This window comes from Sturnira hondurensis, unplaced genomic scaffold, assembly GCF_014824575.4.
Source record: "Sturnira hondurensis isolate 20B ecotype Veracruz unplaced genomic scaffold, ASM1482457v3 Scaffold0022017, whole genome shotgun sequence".
In the NCBI taxonomy this organism is placed as follows: domain Eukaryota; kingdom Metazoa; phylum Chordata; class Mammalia; order Chiroptera; family Phyllostomidae; genus Sturnira; species Sturnira hondurensis.
Genome location: NW_028094648.1, coordinates 7,079,130 through 7,094,892, shown reverse-complemented (window position 1 = coordinate 7,094,892; position 15,763 = coordinate 7,079,130). Strand labels below are relative to the sequence as shown.

General features: G+C 38.2%; 1 protein-coding gene across 1 annotated transcript in view; it reads right to left on the bottom strand.

Annotated features, from left to right (window-relative positions):
• The window catches only part of SCFD2 (sec1 family domain containing 2), a 319,432-nt gene that overhangs the window by 279,061 nt on the left and 24,608 nt on the right, over window positions 1-15,763 (bottom strand). The window contains exon 3 of the mRNA XM_037034254.1: window positions 8,351-8,478. Within this exon, the coding sequence (XP_036890149.1) occupies window positions 8,351-8,478 (128 nt within the window). The remainder of the gene's footprint in view (window positions 1-8,350; window positions 8,479-15,763) is intronic.

Below are 15,763 nucleotides of genomic sequence, written 5' to 3'. Positions count from 1 at the left end.
GCCTCTTCAACAAATGGGTTTGGGAGATCTAGACAGGTACATGCAAAAAAATGAAACTTGACCACCAATTTATACCATACACAAAAATAAACTCAAGATGAAGAAAAGACTTAAATATAAGTCATAGCACCATGAAAGTCATAGAGGAGAACATAGGGAGGGAAATTTAAGATATTCCATGCAGCAATATTTTCACCGATATGTCCCCTAGAGCAAGGGACATAAAAAAAAGAATAAACAAATGGGATCTCATCAAAATAAAAAGCTTCTGCACAGCTAAAAAAAATCAGCAAAATGAAAAGGGAACAAACCATATGGGAAGATATATTTGCAAATGATACCTCAGACAAGGGTTTGATCTCTCAAATGTATAAAAAACTCACACAACTCTACACTAGGAAGACAAGCAATCCAATTAAAACATGGGCAGAGGACCTGAACATAACACTTTTCCAAGGAGGACATACAAAGAGCCCGGAGATGTGGGGACAACTTGGCCCACAAAGTCCCCCCGTCTGCCACTGATGAAAGTAGACACTACCAAGACATGATCTGATTGGGGAGGAGAGGTGGCTGATCCCTCAAAGGGGAAGAGCCAAGAGCCCTCCGCTCAGGGGGCTTTTATTGGGCTCATTTGCACAAGAATATAAGTAAGGCTCAAACAATAGATAGCATTCAAAGAACTATGAGGGCTTATTCTCAGTCTGGGTCAGATAGCTAATGAGCCATAAAACTTTGAGAAACCAACTTCTTGTTTGGACCCTTACTATTTAAATAAGAGCATTTAAAACAAAGCAGGTTTCACAGGATTTTTACATATTTTTTCTTATGCCTGATTTACCCTGGATACCTTCCCTTTCCAACACAAGGCTGCACCACCTTCCCCATCATAGGTTTTTAGGCTTAAATGGAGTAGAGACAGGAAGCACTTCTCCCAGACAGAAATGGGAAAGAGGGCCCATTGCTCCCTCTTTGTCACAGGCCCACGAGTCCTTCCATGATGGCCTCCCAAGTGATCGTGTCTGGCCTAGGTTGCCCCTCTCTGAGGGGTTGTACCCTCCATGGACATTGACCAAGCTTTGGGGTCAGAGGAAGAAGCAGAAGCAGTGCTTGCTGCCAGAGACAAGCTTTGTCTCCTGTGGCTCGCATTCCAGAGGTCACTCACTTAGCCATGGGAGGCAGTTACAATTCCTGAAACCAGGCAAGGCGGTTCCCAGCACAGAGATATAAAGAAATGCTCAGCAGCAGTAGCCATCAGAGAGATGCAAATTAAAACTACAGTGAGATACCATTTCACCTCAATCAGAATGGCGATCATAAACAAATCAACAAATGACAAGTGTTGTGGAGAAAAGGAAACCCTAAGGCCCTGGTTGGTGTGGCTCATTGAATTGAGCACCACACTGCAAACCAAAGAGTCGTGTGTTTGATTCCCAGTAAAGGGACAGGCCTGGGTTGCTCAAGGGTGTGCAAGAGGCAACCACACATTGATGTTTTTCTCCCCTTCTTCCTCCTTTCCTTATCCTCTCTCTAAAAATAAATAAATAAAATCTTTAAAAGAAAAAGAAAAGGGAACCCTAGTACATGGTTGATAGGTATATAGACTGGTGCAGCCACTGTGGAAAACAGTATGGAATTTTCTCAAAAAACTAAAAATGGAGCTGCCTTTTGACCCAGCAATTTTATTGCTGGGATTATACCCTAAGAATCCTGAAACACCAATTCAAAAGAACCTATGCAAACCAATGTTCATAGCAGCAGAATTCACAACAGCCAAGTGCTAGCAGCAACCTAACTGCCCATCAGCAAATGAATGGATCAAAAAATTATGGTACATTTGCACAATGGAATACTAAGCAGCAGAAAGAAAGATGGAGCTCCTACCCTTCACAACAGCACGGATGGAACTGGAGAGCATTATGCTAAGTGAAATAAGCCAAATGGTGAAAGAGAAATACCACATGACCTCACCTATAAGTTGAACCTAATTAACAAAACAAAGAAGTGAGAAAAATAGAACCAGGGACACTGAAATAAAGAACAAACAGCAGTAACCAGAGGGAAGGGGGAGGAGGATAACAGGGAAAAGAAAGGGAAGGGTCAAGGACCATGTATAAAGGACCCATGGACAAAGCCAAAGGGAGGGTAGGATTGAGGGTGGGAGGTAAGGGTGGCGGGGGGACATGAAGACAACTGTGCTTGAACAACAATAATAATAAAAAATAAAAGAAGTAGGTGGATTACCCCTGCTATCAAGGTGGCAGACCAATATGCTGCCAAAGGAGCATTTCCATAGTGGGTCTACTCTGACTTGGAAAGAAATTTCTGTTCCCAGGAGAGTTTGCTGCCATGAGCCTCTTCACCATTCTTTTGGGGTTTTTAAACTCCTAGCTCATATTCTCATGTTGAGGATCCTTTATACTGAGAAAACATGAAGATTAATAAGAGGATGAGGAAGATAAAGAGGAAGAGAAAGGAAAAAGAAGATGCACCATTTTAAATTAAAAATACAGAGCCACAGGGTAGATGCTTGAAGAAGAGACATTAAAAATTCAGATTTCCATTTTGCACATGAAGAACTAGAGAAAAAGAGGCAACTGACTCTGTTGGTGATAAAGTATAAGAGGAAAGCATTTGCTTAGTGACCTTTACACTTTCAGGAATTATTAATTGTTAATTCAAGGAAAACTCTCTCTGTCTCTCTCTCCAGATTCTCTTCTCCTTCATTCCCCTAAATGAATGTATTCCTCAAAGCTTGCCTTCAACCCTCTTCTCATTCATTCTACCTTCTCTCTCTGAGTGATCATCCTATATTTCCTTTAAAGATATTATTATATTTCTTATATTACATTTCCTCTAGGAAATTATATTTCCTTTAGATTAAGGTTTCAACATAATCACTAGGTAACTAAACCCCAAGTCTCTACTTTCACTTCTGGGCCCCATTACTACAGGCACATATTTCCCACTGAGATGACCAGAGAACAAATCCTACAGAGAGATCATTTCTGCCCCTAGATTTGGTACTCTCCATATACAGTTGCATGAGCATTGGTCATTATTTTCATAATGTACTTTATCTGCGCAGAATACAGTAAATAATTTCATTGTGCTATACACTCCTTTTAAACAACACCTAAAATTTCACAAACACTGTGTTTCATGCATGTAATCATCTCATCTAATTATCAGATTTACAGGTACTAGAATCCCCGTTGTATAGACAGAAAAACAGATTCAACAAATTCAAGTAACTTGTTCATTTCTAAGCAAGATAACATTTTATGTTTCTTATTGCCAAGAAGGATCTAATAATTGTCTATTACCTCCAGATCTGTATATGTCTAGAAAAAATTTCAGTGAGGTTTCTCCTCCTCTATTTTGATGTTTAACTATGGTCCAAAAGATCTCCAGGAAATTGTGCCGATGTTGTACTCCAGAAAATACGGCGCTCTTAAATAATTGTTCTCAAAGCTGTTTCATAGACCCCAGGGTCCCTAAGACACTTTCAGGTAGTCAGAAAAGTCAGATCTATTTTCACAATAATACTAAGAAGTGACATGATTTTGCGACTGTGCTGTATTTGCATTGGTGGTACAAAAACAATGGTGAGTAAAAGTGTTGACGCCGTGGCCACGCTCAAGGCAGTGGCCCCACATTAAATAAGTAGACAACTTCATTTTGGGTCAGCCATGGGGACACTGTAGATGCTATTAATTTCATCAAATCTCAACCCTTAGGAAAATGTCAATATTCTGTGTAAAGAAATGAGAAATATACAAAAAGTACCTCTGGTGCGTACCTGAGTACAATGATTGGCTTGAGGAAGAGCACTGGTGTGATTATGTGAGTTGTAAACTGAACTGTTCACACTGATTTTTTAAATGATTTCATTTATTTATTTTTAGAGAGAAGGGAAAGGAGAGAGAAAGAGAGGGAAAGAAACAGTGATTGGTTGTCTCTCTTACACTCCCAGCTGGGGACCTGGTCTGCAACCCAGGCATGTGCCCTGACTGGAAATCGAACCAGTAACCTTTCGGTCGGCAGGCTGGCACTCAATCCACTGAGCCACACAAGCCAGGGCTATTCACACCGTTTTAATGACACAACATTTTTACAGGGGGGAGAAAAAGCTGAAAAACTGGTTCTTCACACATTTTTTCCAAAAAGTGAATGAAATGAGCCTTCACTTCAAGGAAAACAACTGTCAGTTTGCATTGTCAGTGATGAAAGTCAAGTTTTTGTGTGAAAATAATTCTGGGAAACTTGTAACTGCCCTGTAGCTTTACATTCCCAATATTTAAAGATTTTCTATTGATGTCAGTGGGGATGGCAACAAACGTGGTTTTGTTGTATGGTATAATATGTGTCAACATATGGAAGATCTGTACAATTTAGAAAACTGGCATTCCCCAAGTGCCTAATGCACAATGGTATAAAATAATGCATGTGTAAAAGATCTGTTCAAAATGCGAGAGAGACCAATGGGTTTTAACATAACAGAGTATAGAGAATTTAATGATATGGATTCACATTCTACAGTACAATTAACCTACGGGAAATTACCTCCTGTAAAGCTGGCACTGTATCAAAGAAAAATATCTGCAGTTTTCTGAAAAGTTATTAAAACATTCCTCCCTTTCAAGCTACATATATTTGTGAGACCAGATTTTCTTTATATACTTTATCCAAAATAACACATTGCAACATGTCAAATAAAGAAGCAGATATGAGACATAGCTATCTTCCACAAAGCCAGACATGAAAGATGTGGAAAACTATAAAACAGTACTCTAACTTATTCTGTTTTACAAAATAGTTACTTTTTACAAAAAACATGTTATTCACATTAACATGTAACAAGTTTATTTTATTTTATATTACTTAATAAATAATTTAAAATTTTTCTCTCCTTGAATTTGTAATGTGATATTTCCTATCTATCTATCTACCTACGTATCTATCCCACAGATAGCAATAGATATAACCCACACAAACAAAAATTCTTGGGTTTGTTTTAGCAATTAAACCTTTTCCTTTAGGAGAATGATGCTTATTTCTCCTGGTACTCATATGTTTTAATATTACCTTGTACTGAAAAATTTTATATTTAAGATCTGAGGTTTTAGTCATGGGATCCCTCTCAGTAAATTTAAATACAAGAGGATCCTGCACTGGAATTATAATCTGTTTAATGTCTAAAAAATACTAGGAGCCTCTATTACAATCAGAAAAAAATTACACTTCAGTAGAATTTACAGGAGGCATTTGGAGAACAGTGTATAGCTTAAAGAACATTTCTTATCAGTGGTGATGGGGAAGGCGGAGGGAGGAAAATGTAAAGGGAATTAGTAGCATAAATGGTAGGTATAAAATAGACAGGGGGAGGTTAAGAATAGTATAGGGTATGGAGAAGCCAAAGAACTTACCTGTATGACTCACGGACATGAACTAAAGGGGGGAATGCAGGCGGAAAGGTNGCATTTGGAGAACAGTGTATAGCTTAAAGAACATTTCTTATCAGTGGTGATGGGGAAGGCGGAGGGAGGAAAATGTAAAGGGAATTAGTAGCATAAATGGTAGGTATAAAATAGACAGGGGGAGGTTAAGAATAGTATAGGGTATGGAGAAGCCAAAGAACTTACCTGTATGACTCACGGACATGAACTAAGGGGGAGAATGCAGGCGGAAAGGTGCAGGGCGGAGGGGAATAAAGAGGGAAAAATGGGACAACGGTAATAGTATAATCAATAGCATATATTTTTTAAAAAGAACATTTCATAATTTTAAATGCTGCTAGAAAAAGCATTCCAGCCATGTAGTATACAGAGCATGACTTTTTTTTAATGATAAGCTATATGATAAACAGTTTTCAAATACCAATGGTTTATTATGTTTAAATTCCAGTTCTTTTCCTTATTGTTGATGGTTACATATATATGTTGGTATATAGGCATAAAACACATGAAAAATTCTGACTACTAATTAGTGATATGAAACCAAAATGTATAGTCACACTGTGTTTCTTTTCTTAAATTATAAATAGTTAGCCCATGGATAGAGTATGACTTAGGCCAATCTTTCTGGCCCTTTTACAACAGAAGTTTGCTAACAGCCCTGACTGGTGTGGCTCAGTGTTTTTGGCATCATTCTGCAAACCAAAACATTGCTGGGTCAATGCCCTATCTGAGTTCCACTCAGAACAATGCCTGAGCGGTGGGCCAGGCCCCCGGCTGAGGTGCATGAGAGGCAACCAATGGCTGTGTCTCTCACACACTGCTGTTTCTCTCCCTCTTTCTCCCTCCCTTCCCTTATCTCTAAAAATAAATAAATAAATAAAATTTTTTAAAAAGTTTGCTAACAATTGTCTGTTTATTTCCTTTTTATTTTCTCTCTGCACCCTCCCCCATGTCTGAAGTTTGGGGGATAAAGCAAATCATTGTATCTAAATATTTTTTAGTTGACAGAAATCTCAAACATTTAAATTTGAATCCTTATGAACTTACTCATTTCCTTCTCTTGTTTTGATTATTTTTAAAAGATACAGCCCTTTACAAAAGTGAAGTGTGTTGATCTTTTAGTCCTAGATTAAATACCGAAAATTGATTTATGCTCTGTGATAGCATCACAAGATTATATCCCGGAAGCAGAATGTAAATTAACCTTATCACCAAGACCCTTTGTGCATTTCTACTTTTTTAATTGACAACATGAACTACTTCCTTGATTCATGTAATCATGGATAAGGAACTCCACAAAGTAAACATGCTTGTTCTTAATGTGTACCTAGAACTGTGGACATTTAAAGAGAGAGAGAGAGAGAGAAGGGAGGCAAGAAGAAAGAGGAAGGAAGGGAGGGAAGGAGGGAGGGAAGGAGGGAGGGAGGGAGAGAAGGAGAGAGAGAGAGAGAAAGACAGAGAGAGAGAAAGAGAGAAAGAGAGAAAGAAAGAAACTGGTCAAGTCCAAAGAAACTAGAACTAACAGCCAAATGGCAGAATGGTCTTTAAGTAACAGCTTTATTTCTTCCCTAACACAGCAGTAGCACTTCTGGCGTTGGTATATGGAATGAGGATGATTTCACAAATAAAGAGCATATTCTCTTTCATTAGAATGTTTGGGTTTGAATTTTAGTCCTATTCCTTGTCATATGTAAGGACTTAGACAACTTAATTTTTCTGTGTTCCAGTTTCTTTATCTGAAAAATAGGATAGGATAGTAATGGTACCTATGTCACCAGAATTACTGCAAAAATTAAATCAGACAGCACATGTGAAGAATCAGAAGACGACCTAGCACATTGTAAATACCCAATAAATGTTCTTGTCACTTTTTGACCATTATTATGTTCCTTAAAACCCTTGTATATATAGTCACATTTTTCTTCTAGATTCATCCACATTCCTTTACTTCCAAAGTTTTGTTCTTCTATTTCAACTTGATACTTTGATTTTTGTACTCATAAGTAATTAAGAACCTGGGCAAGGAATCTCAGCAAAGACAAATTTCCTTTCAATAAAATGCGCTAACATTTATTGGCTATCCAAGAGAAGGCTGTAAGTAAGAAAACATTGTTAAAATATAGTTTCCAGAAAAAAATTCTATTAACCAAATTCAATATCCATATTTAAGTACTTCCATATTAATAGAATTATTTAATAAAAAGTAAAACAGCAAACTCCTTTTCTAAAATCAAAACATTAGTTCTCTGACCTTTTAATCAAAACAACAAAAAAAGCTATTAAAACTTAAATTTCATTTCAGCCAGATTCTTCTAAGACTGAAGACAAAGCTGAATGTGCGGGGGAAAAAAAGAGAAATAAGAAAAATGAGACATGGAATAGCCTGGTGAAGAAGGGATAACACTTATGTGACTGGACAATTCGCAAACCCTCTAAAGGTGAGGGGCCAGGCCAAAGCACATCTATTTGCTCAATCATTTTTCCAGCACAATAGTTTATTCATCAATTCAAAACCAGTAAAGAGTTGTCATCCATACTCATAAGGAGGGAGAAAGAAAAAGGGGAGGGGGCATGGGGCGGAACAGAATGAAGGGAAGGTGGTCAAGTCTAATTTTGATAGTTCTAGATCAACTAAAGAAAATTAAAAAATCATTCTTTGTATGGAAAGACTCTCCTAGAGTTCTCAAAACTGAACCTAAGAAATGAGGTCACTGTTGAGCCACAAAGAGCATACATATTCCCTCCCTACTCTTTCAACAGTTTACAAATTTGTCGATACTTTTACCTACATGCCATGCTGGCTACGTGGGCTCGCCAGTCAGAGCAGGCCGAAGTGAACCCCTAGGAGCCTGCAGTCACTGTCTGTCCTGGGTTGAAGTGAGCACACTTACCCATACTCATCTTGATTGGCAGGTTTTCTCTGCTTGCCGCTTCCACTAGATGTCTCCGGACCTCCATCACTGCCTCTTTGTGCTTGGTGTTCAGTAAGGCTTCCCACAGGGCTTTGGCTGCGGTGTCACTGACATAAAACCACAGAAAGCTTTAGAATACATTTCCACTGACTAATGGAAAGGGTTGAAAGCAACATAATTTCTTCAACATCTTTTTGAGCACTAATAGAGTCTTTCCTACTGAGAAATTCTAAGCAGTAGGATTAAAAGAGATTATTTAATCCATTTTAATCAGCACAAAATATTGAGAAATTAAAGAGACAATAAAATCAAGCCCCCACAAAAAAGGAAGAAAATCTATATTGTGCTTTGAGAAGTGGGGAAAGCTATAGGACATATTTTTTTTAGATTTTGCATTAAAATATTTTGTTGCTCAACATTGCCACAGTAACATGTAAATGTTATGTATGCCCAAATTAATACATTTCAAAAAAGTGATTTATCAGTGATTATAAGCACATTGATTTGAGATCACATACTTGTCTGGAAAACACAAAGCAACTAGCAATGAGAATTGCTGTTTGAAAATCACTCAGTAGAATTCTTAGTGAGTAGGTTTTCTACTGGATGAAAATCAGGAATTAGGCTAAGTAACTGAGGCCGTAAGTACTGCTCTCCGGGCCTCAGGGTGGAAGGATGGCACTCACCGAAGCCCCTACAATCAGCCATTGACAGCGGAGCGAAGCACTGCGTTGTGCAGGGCCCATCTGGGCTCACTTGCCCAGCAGCCCTCTGTCTCGCCCCCCAGGCCAGGCTTAGATCATAAATGAGTGCAGTGTTCTTCCCGGAAGACCTCTACATGTAGCCAAGTACACACAGTTGTAGTAACGTTTTAAAAAACAAATATAGGGAAACAGAGATGACTTCTGTCCCTTTCCAAAGACTTTTTCTTTCACTTAAAGTTCTACTAACATCTCTTACTATCTAGTTTGAAAATGAATGCATTTTTAAAGTTTAGTTTTAAAAGTTGTATCTAATAAAATATTAATTTAGCTTTAAAGGTATACGTAATAAGGTATATCGTTCAAGTTCAAATTTGACTCGGAATAGTTGGAATAATAATGATATCCTTCAGCACTGAGTTTAACATNCAGTTGTAGTAACGTTTTAAAAAACAAATATAGGGAAACAGAGATGACTTCTGTCCCTTTCCAAAGACTTTTTCTTTCACTTAAAGTTCTACTAACATCTCTTACTATCTAGTTTGAAAATGAATGCATTTTTAAAGTTTAGTTTTAAAAGTTGTATCTAATAAAATATTAATTTAGCTTTAAAGGTATACGTAATAAGGTATATCATTCAAGTTCAAATTTGACTTGGAATAATTGGAATAATAATGATATCCTTCAGCACTGAGTTTAACATCTGGCACATACTAATTTTTCGTTAAAGAGTAGTTGTTTTACTATTGTCTATTTCTTCTGAGTAAATTAACATCACCACTCAACACATTCCACTTGTTTCAATCTAATAAAAACTGTCATTACAGCTCCACATCCAATTGTCTATGTTTAATTTAAATAAGCAGGTAAAGTACAAGTCCTATTCTCAAAGGTTGGGATATAGGTAAAAACAAGGTATAAGCTTTCAATGACTAATAGGAAGAAGCAGAATATAAGCAAAGAAATCATCCCAAAAGGTGTGATAAGAGGCATGATCAATGCTTGCACAGATTTATCTGGTAGCACAGAGATCAAATCCTGGCTGGGAAGACAAAGGCTCCAAGAGTGATTTCTACCAGAAATATGTGCAAGTACACAGATACATAAATTCCAAAAACAGTCAAGGAAAGAAGTTATAGTTCAATCTGGGAAGAAGAATGGTAAAGAGAATCCTCAATAAAGATACAAAATCTTCATCACAAAACAAGAGGAAGGAGGATGTTTCAGACTGTGCCAAGTCCTAGGTACCTGACACTACGGAGTGCTGCTTTGCTCCCGGCTGAGGTGCCAGGGGAGAGGGGCAGTAGAAGTCAGGGCAAAAGAGAAGGTGGGAGCTGCTCTGCTAGAGCCCCACATTCCTTGCCAAGGCTTGTCAACCTCAGTGTGTAGGTGACAAGTTGCCAGTGAGCATGCGACTGATTTCACAGTCTGAGAAGAGGAGCATAGCTTAGCAGTTGTAAACAGTCTTTATCACCACTCAGAACTAGATCTATTCCCCTTGGGGCTTGGGGGTTGCCAGAAGGAAGGTGCATTGGGGGGCTTAGTAAAAATGGTGAGGGGATTAAGAAGTACAAATTGGTAGTATAAAATAGTCATAGGAATGTAAAGTACAGCACATGGGATACAGTCAGTGATATTGTAACAACTATGTATGGTGCCAGGTGGGTATTTGATTTATTGGGGGGACCACTTTGTAAAGTATATGATTGTCTAACCAATATGTTGTACACCTGAAACTAATGCAAAATAATATTCAATGTAAACTATAATTGAAAAGGAAAATAAAATTAAAAAGATCAGGCAGTTCAACTCCCCCCTCACAAAAAAAAGAAACTTACTTAACTTCTCCAAAGCTTGAAGGCAATGGAGAGCCACTACAAAATTCTGAGCAGGGGAGTTATTTACAGTCCCAGCTTCCCCAATTCATAGCACACACTCTCTCCTGACTTGTATTCTCCAAAGCACCTCTCCCCAAATCCCAGGGATTTCCCGCACACTCTCCACTCTGCACACAGAACATCTACAGTAGTTTACTGCCCTCTTCTCCTTGGGTATAACACAGAGTGCCTCCGAGATCACCGTAGGTTAGGTGATGCTGTCCCACCAGGCTAGTTAGGTGGTGCTTGCCCCACCAGGCTAGTGTGGTAGTTGAAACGTGGGCCCAGGGGTCAGCTACATCTGCCTTCCAACTTCAACCACCCGCTCGTCACCCACGGCAGCTGCATGGCCTCTGCGGTCTTCCTCAGGCACTCCACGCAGGGTCCACATTAGAACAGTGCTGGGCCTGTGGTAGGTGTACTCAGTAAACACTGAACGAATGAGTGAGGCCTGCTAGTTATGTAACCTGGTACCCACAACTAGTCCTTTCCTTTCCTTCGTTTTCTCCTCTGTGAGGTGGAGGTAATAAAAGTGACCACCTCACAAGTCGTAAGGGTTAGATAAGATAACGTACACAAAGCACTTTCCTAATCACACACAATAAATACGAGTAGTTGGGTGGTTGTTACTACTATTCCTATAAATGATACTGTCTTATAATTCAATGCATTCAAGGGTTTTTAATATATTAAATGAATTCACTTAATTATAGTAAATATTTTGTATACAACACTGACTTGTTCACATATACTTAAGTCACTTGGACCTTGTACTACCTGGCTCTTTTCTAGCAAAACATTTTAGAAAAAATACATAGTTTCCATGAGTTCTAAGAATGACGCCAAGTCATGTTTCCTTGAAAACTATTTTTTAATATAAATAATTCTGATTGTCTAGATACGTGTGACAGTTTCTAATATCTACTTTCTGTCTGAAACACCACACTAGGCCCACGTCACTCGTGGCCGTTTCAAGATTATCCAGTTAACATTCATGAACTAGTCCTGGTTGTCTGAATAATCAGCACTGAAGAAGTCAAGATCATACTCACTGGTAGTTCTGCTGTGCCCTGCACCCATGGTGCCACCGAGTCACTCTGTTACTGATGCCTGGTGGTGTATGCACATACGCGTACATTGGCATCTGAGTTGTGGACAGGAGTTAATCACTGCCTTTCTCTAATATGCTCAGAAAAGTTGAGCCAAGGAACATTTCATGCTATTGAGGTTTCACATGAAACCAATGATGTTCCATTTTACAAATCAATAAGAGTTCATTGAAATCCATACTATAAGCATGATAGGGTATTTTAAACAATTCTTTATCCTGTCCAGCTGTACACACTCTCTATCTTCCTGATGAAGGCATAACCACTAGCACAGCAAGGCCAGTGTAGCAGACCAGTGGTGGGCAGTACTGTAGTATGGTAGCAGTGTGGGTCCTGGAACCAAATGACAGAGGGTCCTGACTCTGTCACTTGCTAGCTCTGTGTCCCTAAGAGAGTTGCTTAACCTCTCAGTATATGTTTCCTCCCATTAATTGGAGATGATCACAGAACATTACTCAGTGGGTTGTTATGAGAATTGAACGTGCTCATATGCCTAAAGCACCTAGAACAATGCCTGGCAAATATTGAGTGCTCAGTAATCAGAGCAACAACGGAAGCAGTAATAGTAATAATAAAAATAACAAAGGTCAGAATTTTCTGGTAAGATAAAGAAGGAGGCCTGTTTTAGAAGCACATTAGTCTTTCTGTATACTTGCATACACGTGTGGATAACCACTGCCAGTAGCTTCATTTTTTAATCTGAAAAGGCCAACAATACATAATCGGAATTCATAATGATACTCACTGAAATGCTGAGTATTTCAGCATGAAATGCTAAGACGGGCAACTTAAACAATCTTCTTATATATGACATGTTGACATAAAGAATTTTGATATATATTACTTAGAAGCTTAAAGTTATAGAAGGTTAACTTAATGAAGATTTTTAGGCAATAACTCTGGGCCAGCTTCCTGTCCCATTAATTTAATTACATTGCAATTCTGTAGCCTGAACCCAACAGGACATTTTAAAACTAGAATTGTTACCTTTATGAGGAGTTCCGATTCCATAAATATTTCCAGGCTCATTTAAAAAGTGGCTGTACTTGCCCTGGCTGGCGTGGTTCAGTAAACTGAGCGCTGGCCTGCAAACCAAAGAGTCCCCAGTTTGTTTCCCAGTCAGGGCACACAGATGGGTTGCAGGCCAGATCCCCAATAGGAGCAGTGTGAGAGGCAACTACACAGTGATGTTTCTTTAGGGAAAAAAAAGTCACTGTATAACCCTGGCTGGTGTAGCTCAGTTGGTTGGACATCATTCCACAAAGCAAAAGGTCACCTATCTGACTCCTGGTCAGGGCACACGCCTTGGTTGCAGATTTAGTCCCTAGTCAGGGCACGTACAAGAGGCAACCAATAGATATTTCTTTCTCACGTCGATGTTTCTCTTCTTCTCTTTCTGTCCCTCTTTCCAGCTCTCTCTCTAAAAAAAGTGGATGTACAACTTTCGCAGTGGAAGTGAACCTCTTCCCAGCTTCAACAGCAAACGACCTAGCCCAACACAGAAGAAACTCTTTTTTCTTTAATTCCTCAACCAAGGATACGTGCATTGATTTTTAGAGAGACAGGAAGGCAGAGGGGAGAGAGAAAGAGGGAGGAAGAGTGAGAAATGCTACTTCTTGTATGCACCCCAGGCAGGGATCAAATCTCCAACCCAGGCATTTGCCTTGACCAGGAATCAAACCTCCAACCTTTTGTTACATGGGGAGATGCTCCAACCAACTGAGCCAAATCGAACAGGGCTGAAAATCTATTTTCAGGTTTTGAAGGCATCTAAGGAAAGTTTTACAATATGTCTGAGAAAAAGTACTATTTTAAACAAATCAACAGTCATTAGATCCTATTTATATCTAATCTAAACCCGTGTGCTCTGCTGTAAACCTGAGTCTTACGTAGTCTTCTCTCTTAAGTGTAACAACAGCTGGACAGCATCTTATTAACAATCAGGCCCACCCAAAAACAGATTTTTCTTTTTTTCACAAGTAACTTAAGATTTTTTAAAGGAAAATAAAATGTAATACTAAAACATAATTTTAAATAACACCACTACATTCCATTTTAAAAGCATTTCAGGATTTATAAAACATCTGATAGCTCCTTTAATCCTCACCTTGTGAACTAAGCCATTATCACTGTCTCAATTCAAAGACCTTAGAGAAGCCAGCTGTCTGACTCAGTATGCTCAACCCATAAACGCAAAAGCAGGGCTCACACCCACATAACTGGGTTCTGAACCCAGTGACCAGTCTACTACGCTATGGTATCCTTGTATCATGCAAATCATCAAAGAGCATCAATTATGTAGATTGTGATTTATTTTCAACTTTCAGGTTTTCTTTTCAAATCCTCAATACATCTATTCTTTTCTGAAGTTCGCATGTGAGCCCCACACAAGACAATGTAACAATGTAATAGGGTGAATAGTGAAACAAATCCACAGTAACTCATGAAGCAGGTAAAACTCACTCTCAGGACTTTGCACACTTTCTATTTTAAACAATATCCTACTATTTCCCTTGTAGGTCACTACGAGCCATTGGCAGTCACTTTGTTATACAATACTAATCACTGTTATCCAACTCTCTTCTTTAAGTGTTTCCTTCCAAAAATACTTTGGTAAGTTTTAAATCATTCTACATATATATCACTTATATAACTAAAAAGGCAAAAAAAAAAACCACCTAAAGTCTAAATTGCCCTCAGGTATCTCTTGTGTACAATCTATACCTTATTTAATATTCAGTATGTTCTTGGGGAAGAAAGAAGGAAAAATATCCTCTAGCTACTTTATCACTGATAAAACTGAGAGAAACATTCTACTATTATACTTTACATTTAAAGAATATATTGAAATAAATAATAGATTAGAATATTTGTCCTATGAAAAGATCCATTTAATTACCATGAGATGGAATTAGTTTTAATATTGCCAGTAACAACATGTCAAACACTGTGTCCTTTTTGGATAAGCTGAGTGTTCTGTATCCTTAAAAAATCAAACTATTATGATATATTGTTCTATTTGAAGAAGACTACAGGCCAAGACTATATGCACAATAATAACCTGCTAGAATTAGCTTTTTTTAAATCTCAGAAGACTTCTGTACATGCAAATATGGTTCTTTCAGTTAATTCTTGGCTTTTTATTCACCAGAATTACTCAATTATGAATGAAATCTTAGAGCTGCTTTGGTTTGGCATGTATGAAATGTCAAGTGCAGTCTGCTAGAAACTAACAGGATATTCATCACCAAATAAAATACAAATAAGACAACATTAATTTGTAAAAAGTGGCCGAATGTTGAATCATGGCGATACTTCAATCAAATGGAAGACGGGCAAGTAAGAGACTGAGGGTGAAACGTGAATGCAAACCATTATCCTGTGACTCAACTCAGAGAAACGGTTCTCCAAGGCATGTTCGGGAAGTCAAGCTTACTCACAGGATTTGCAATAGCAGTTATAGTATTCCAACAGAAATACAATGGTAACAAAATCAAACAAACAAACATTTCAACTAATTTTAAACAGAAAGCAATCTGAGTCATAGTTTTTCACAGCAGGAAATAATGGCTTCCATCAGTGGTAAGCTTAATGAGCTCCAAAGGTAGGTTTGTTAATTAAATTACTCACAGAGGTTTCAATAGTCATCTTTCCTCTCAACTACTTTTTTAAACAATTACCTCATCTTTAACAAAATTGCCCATT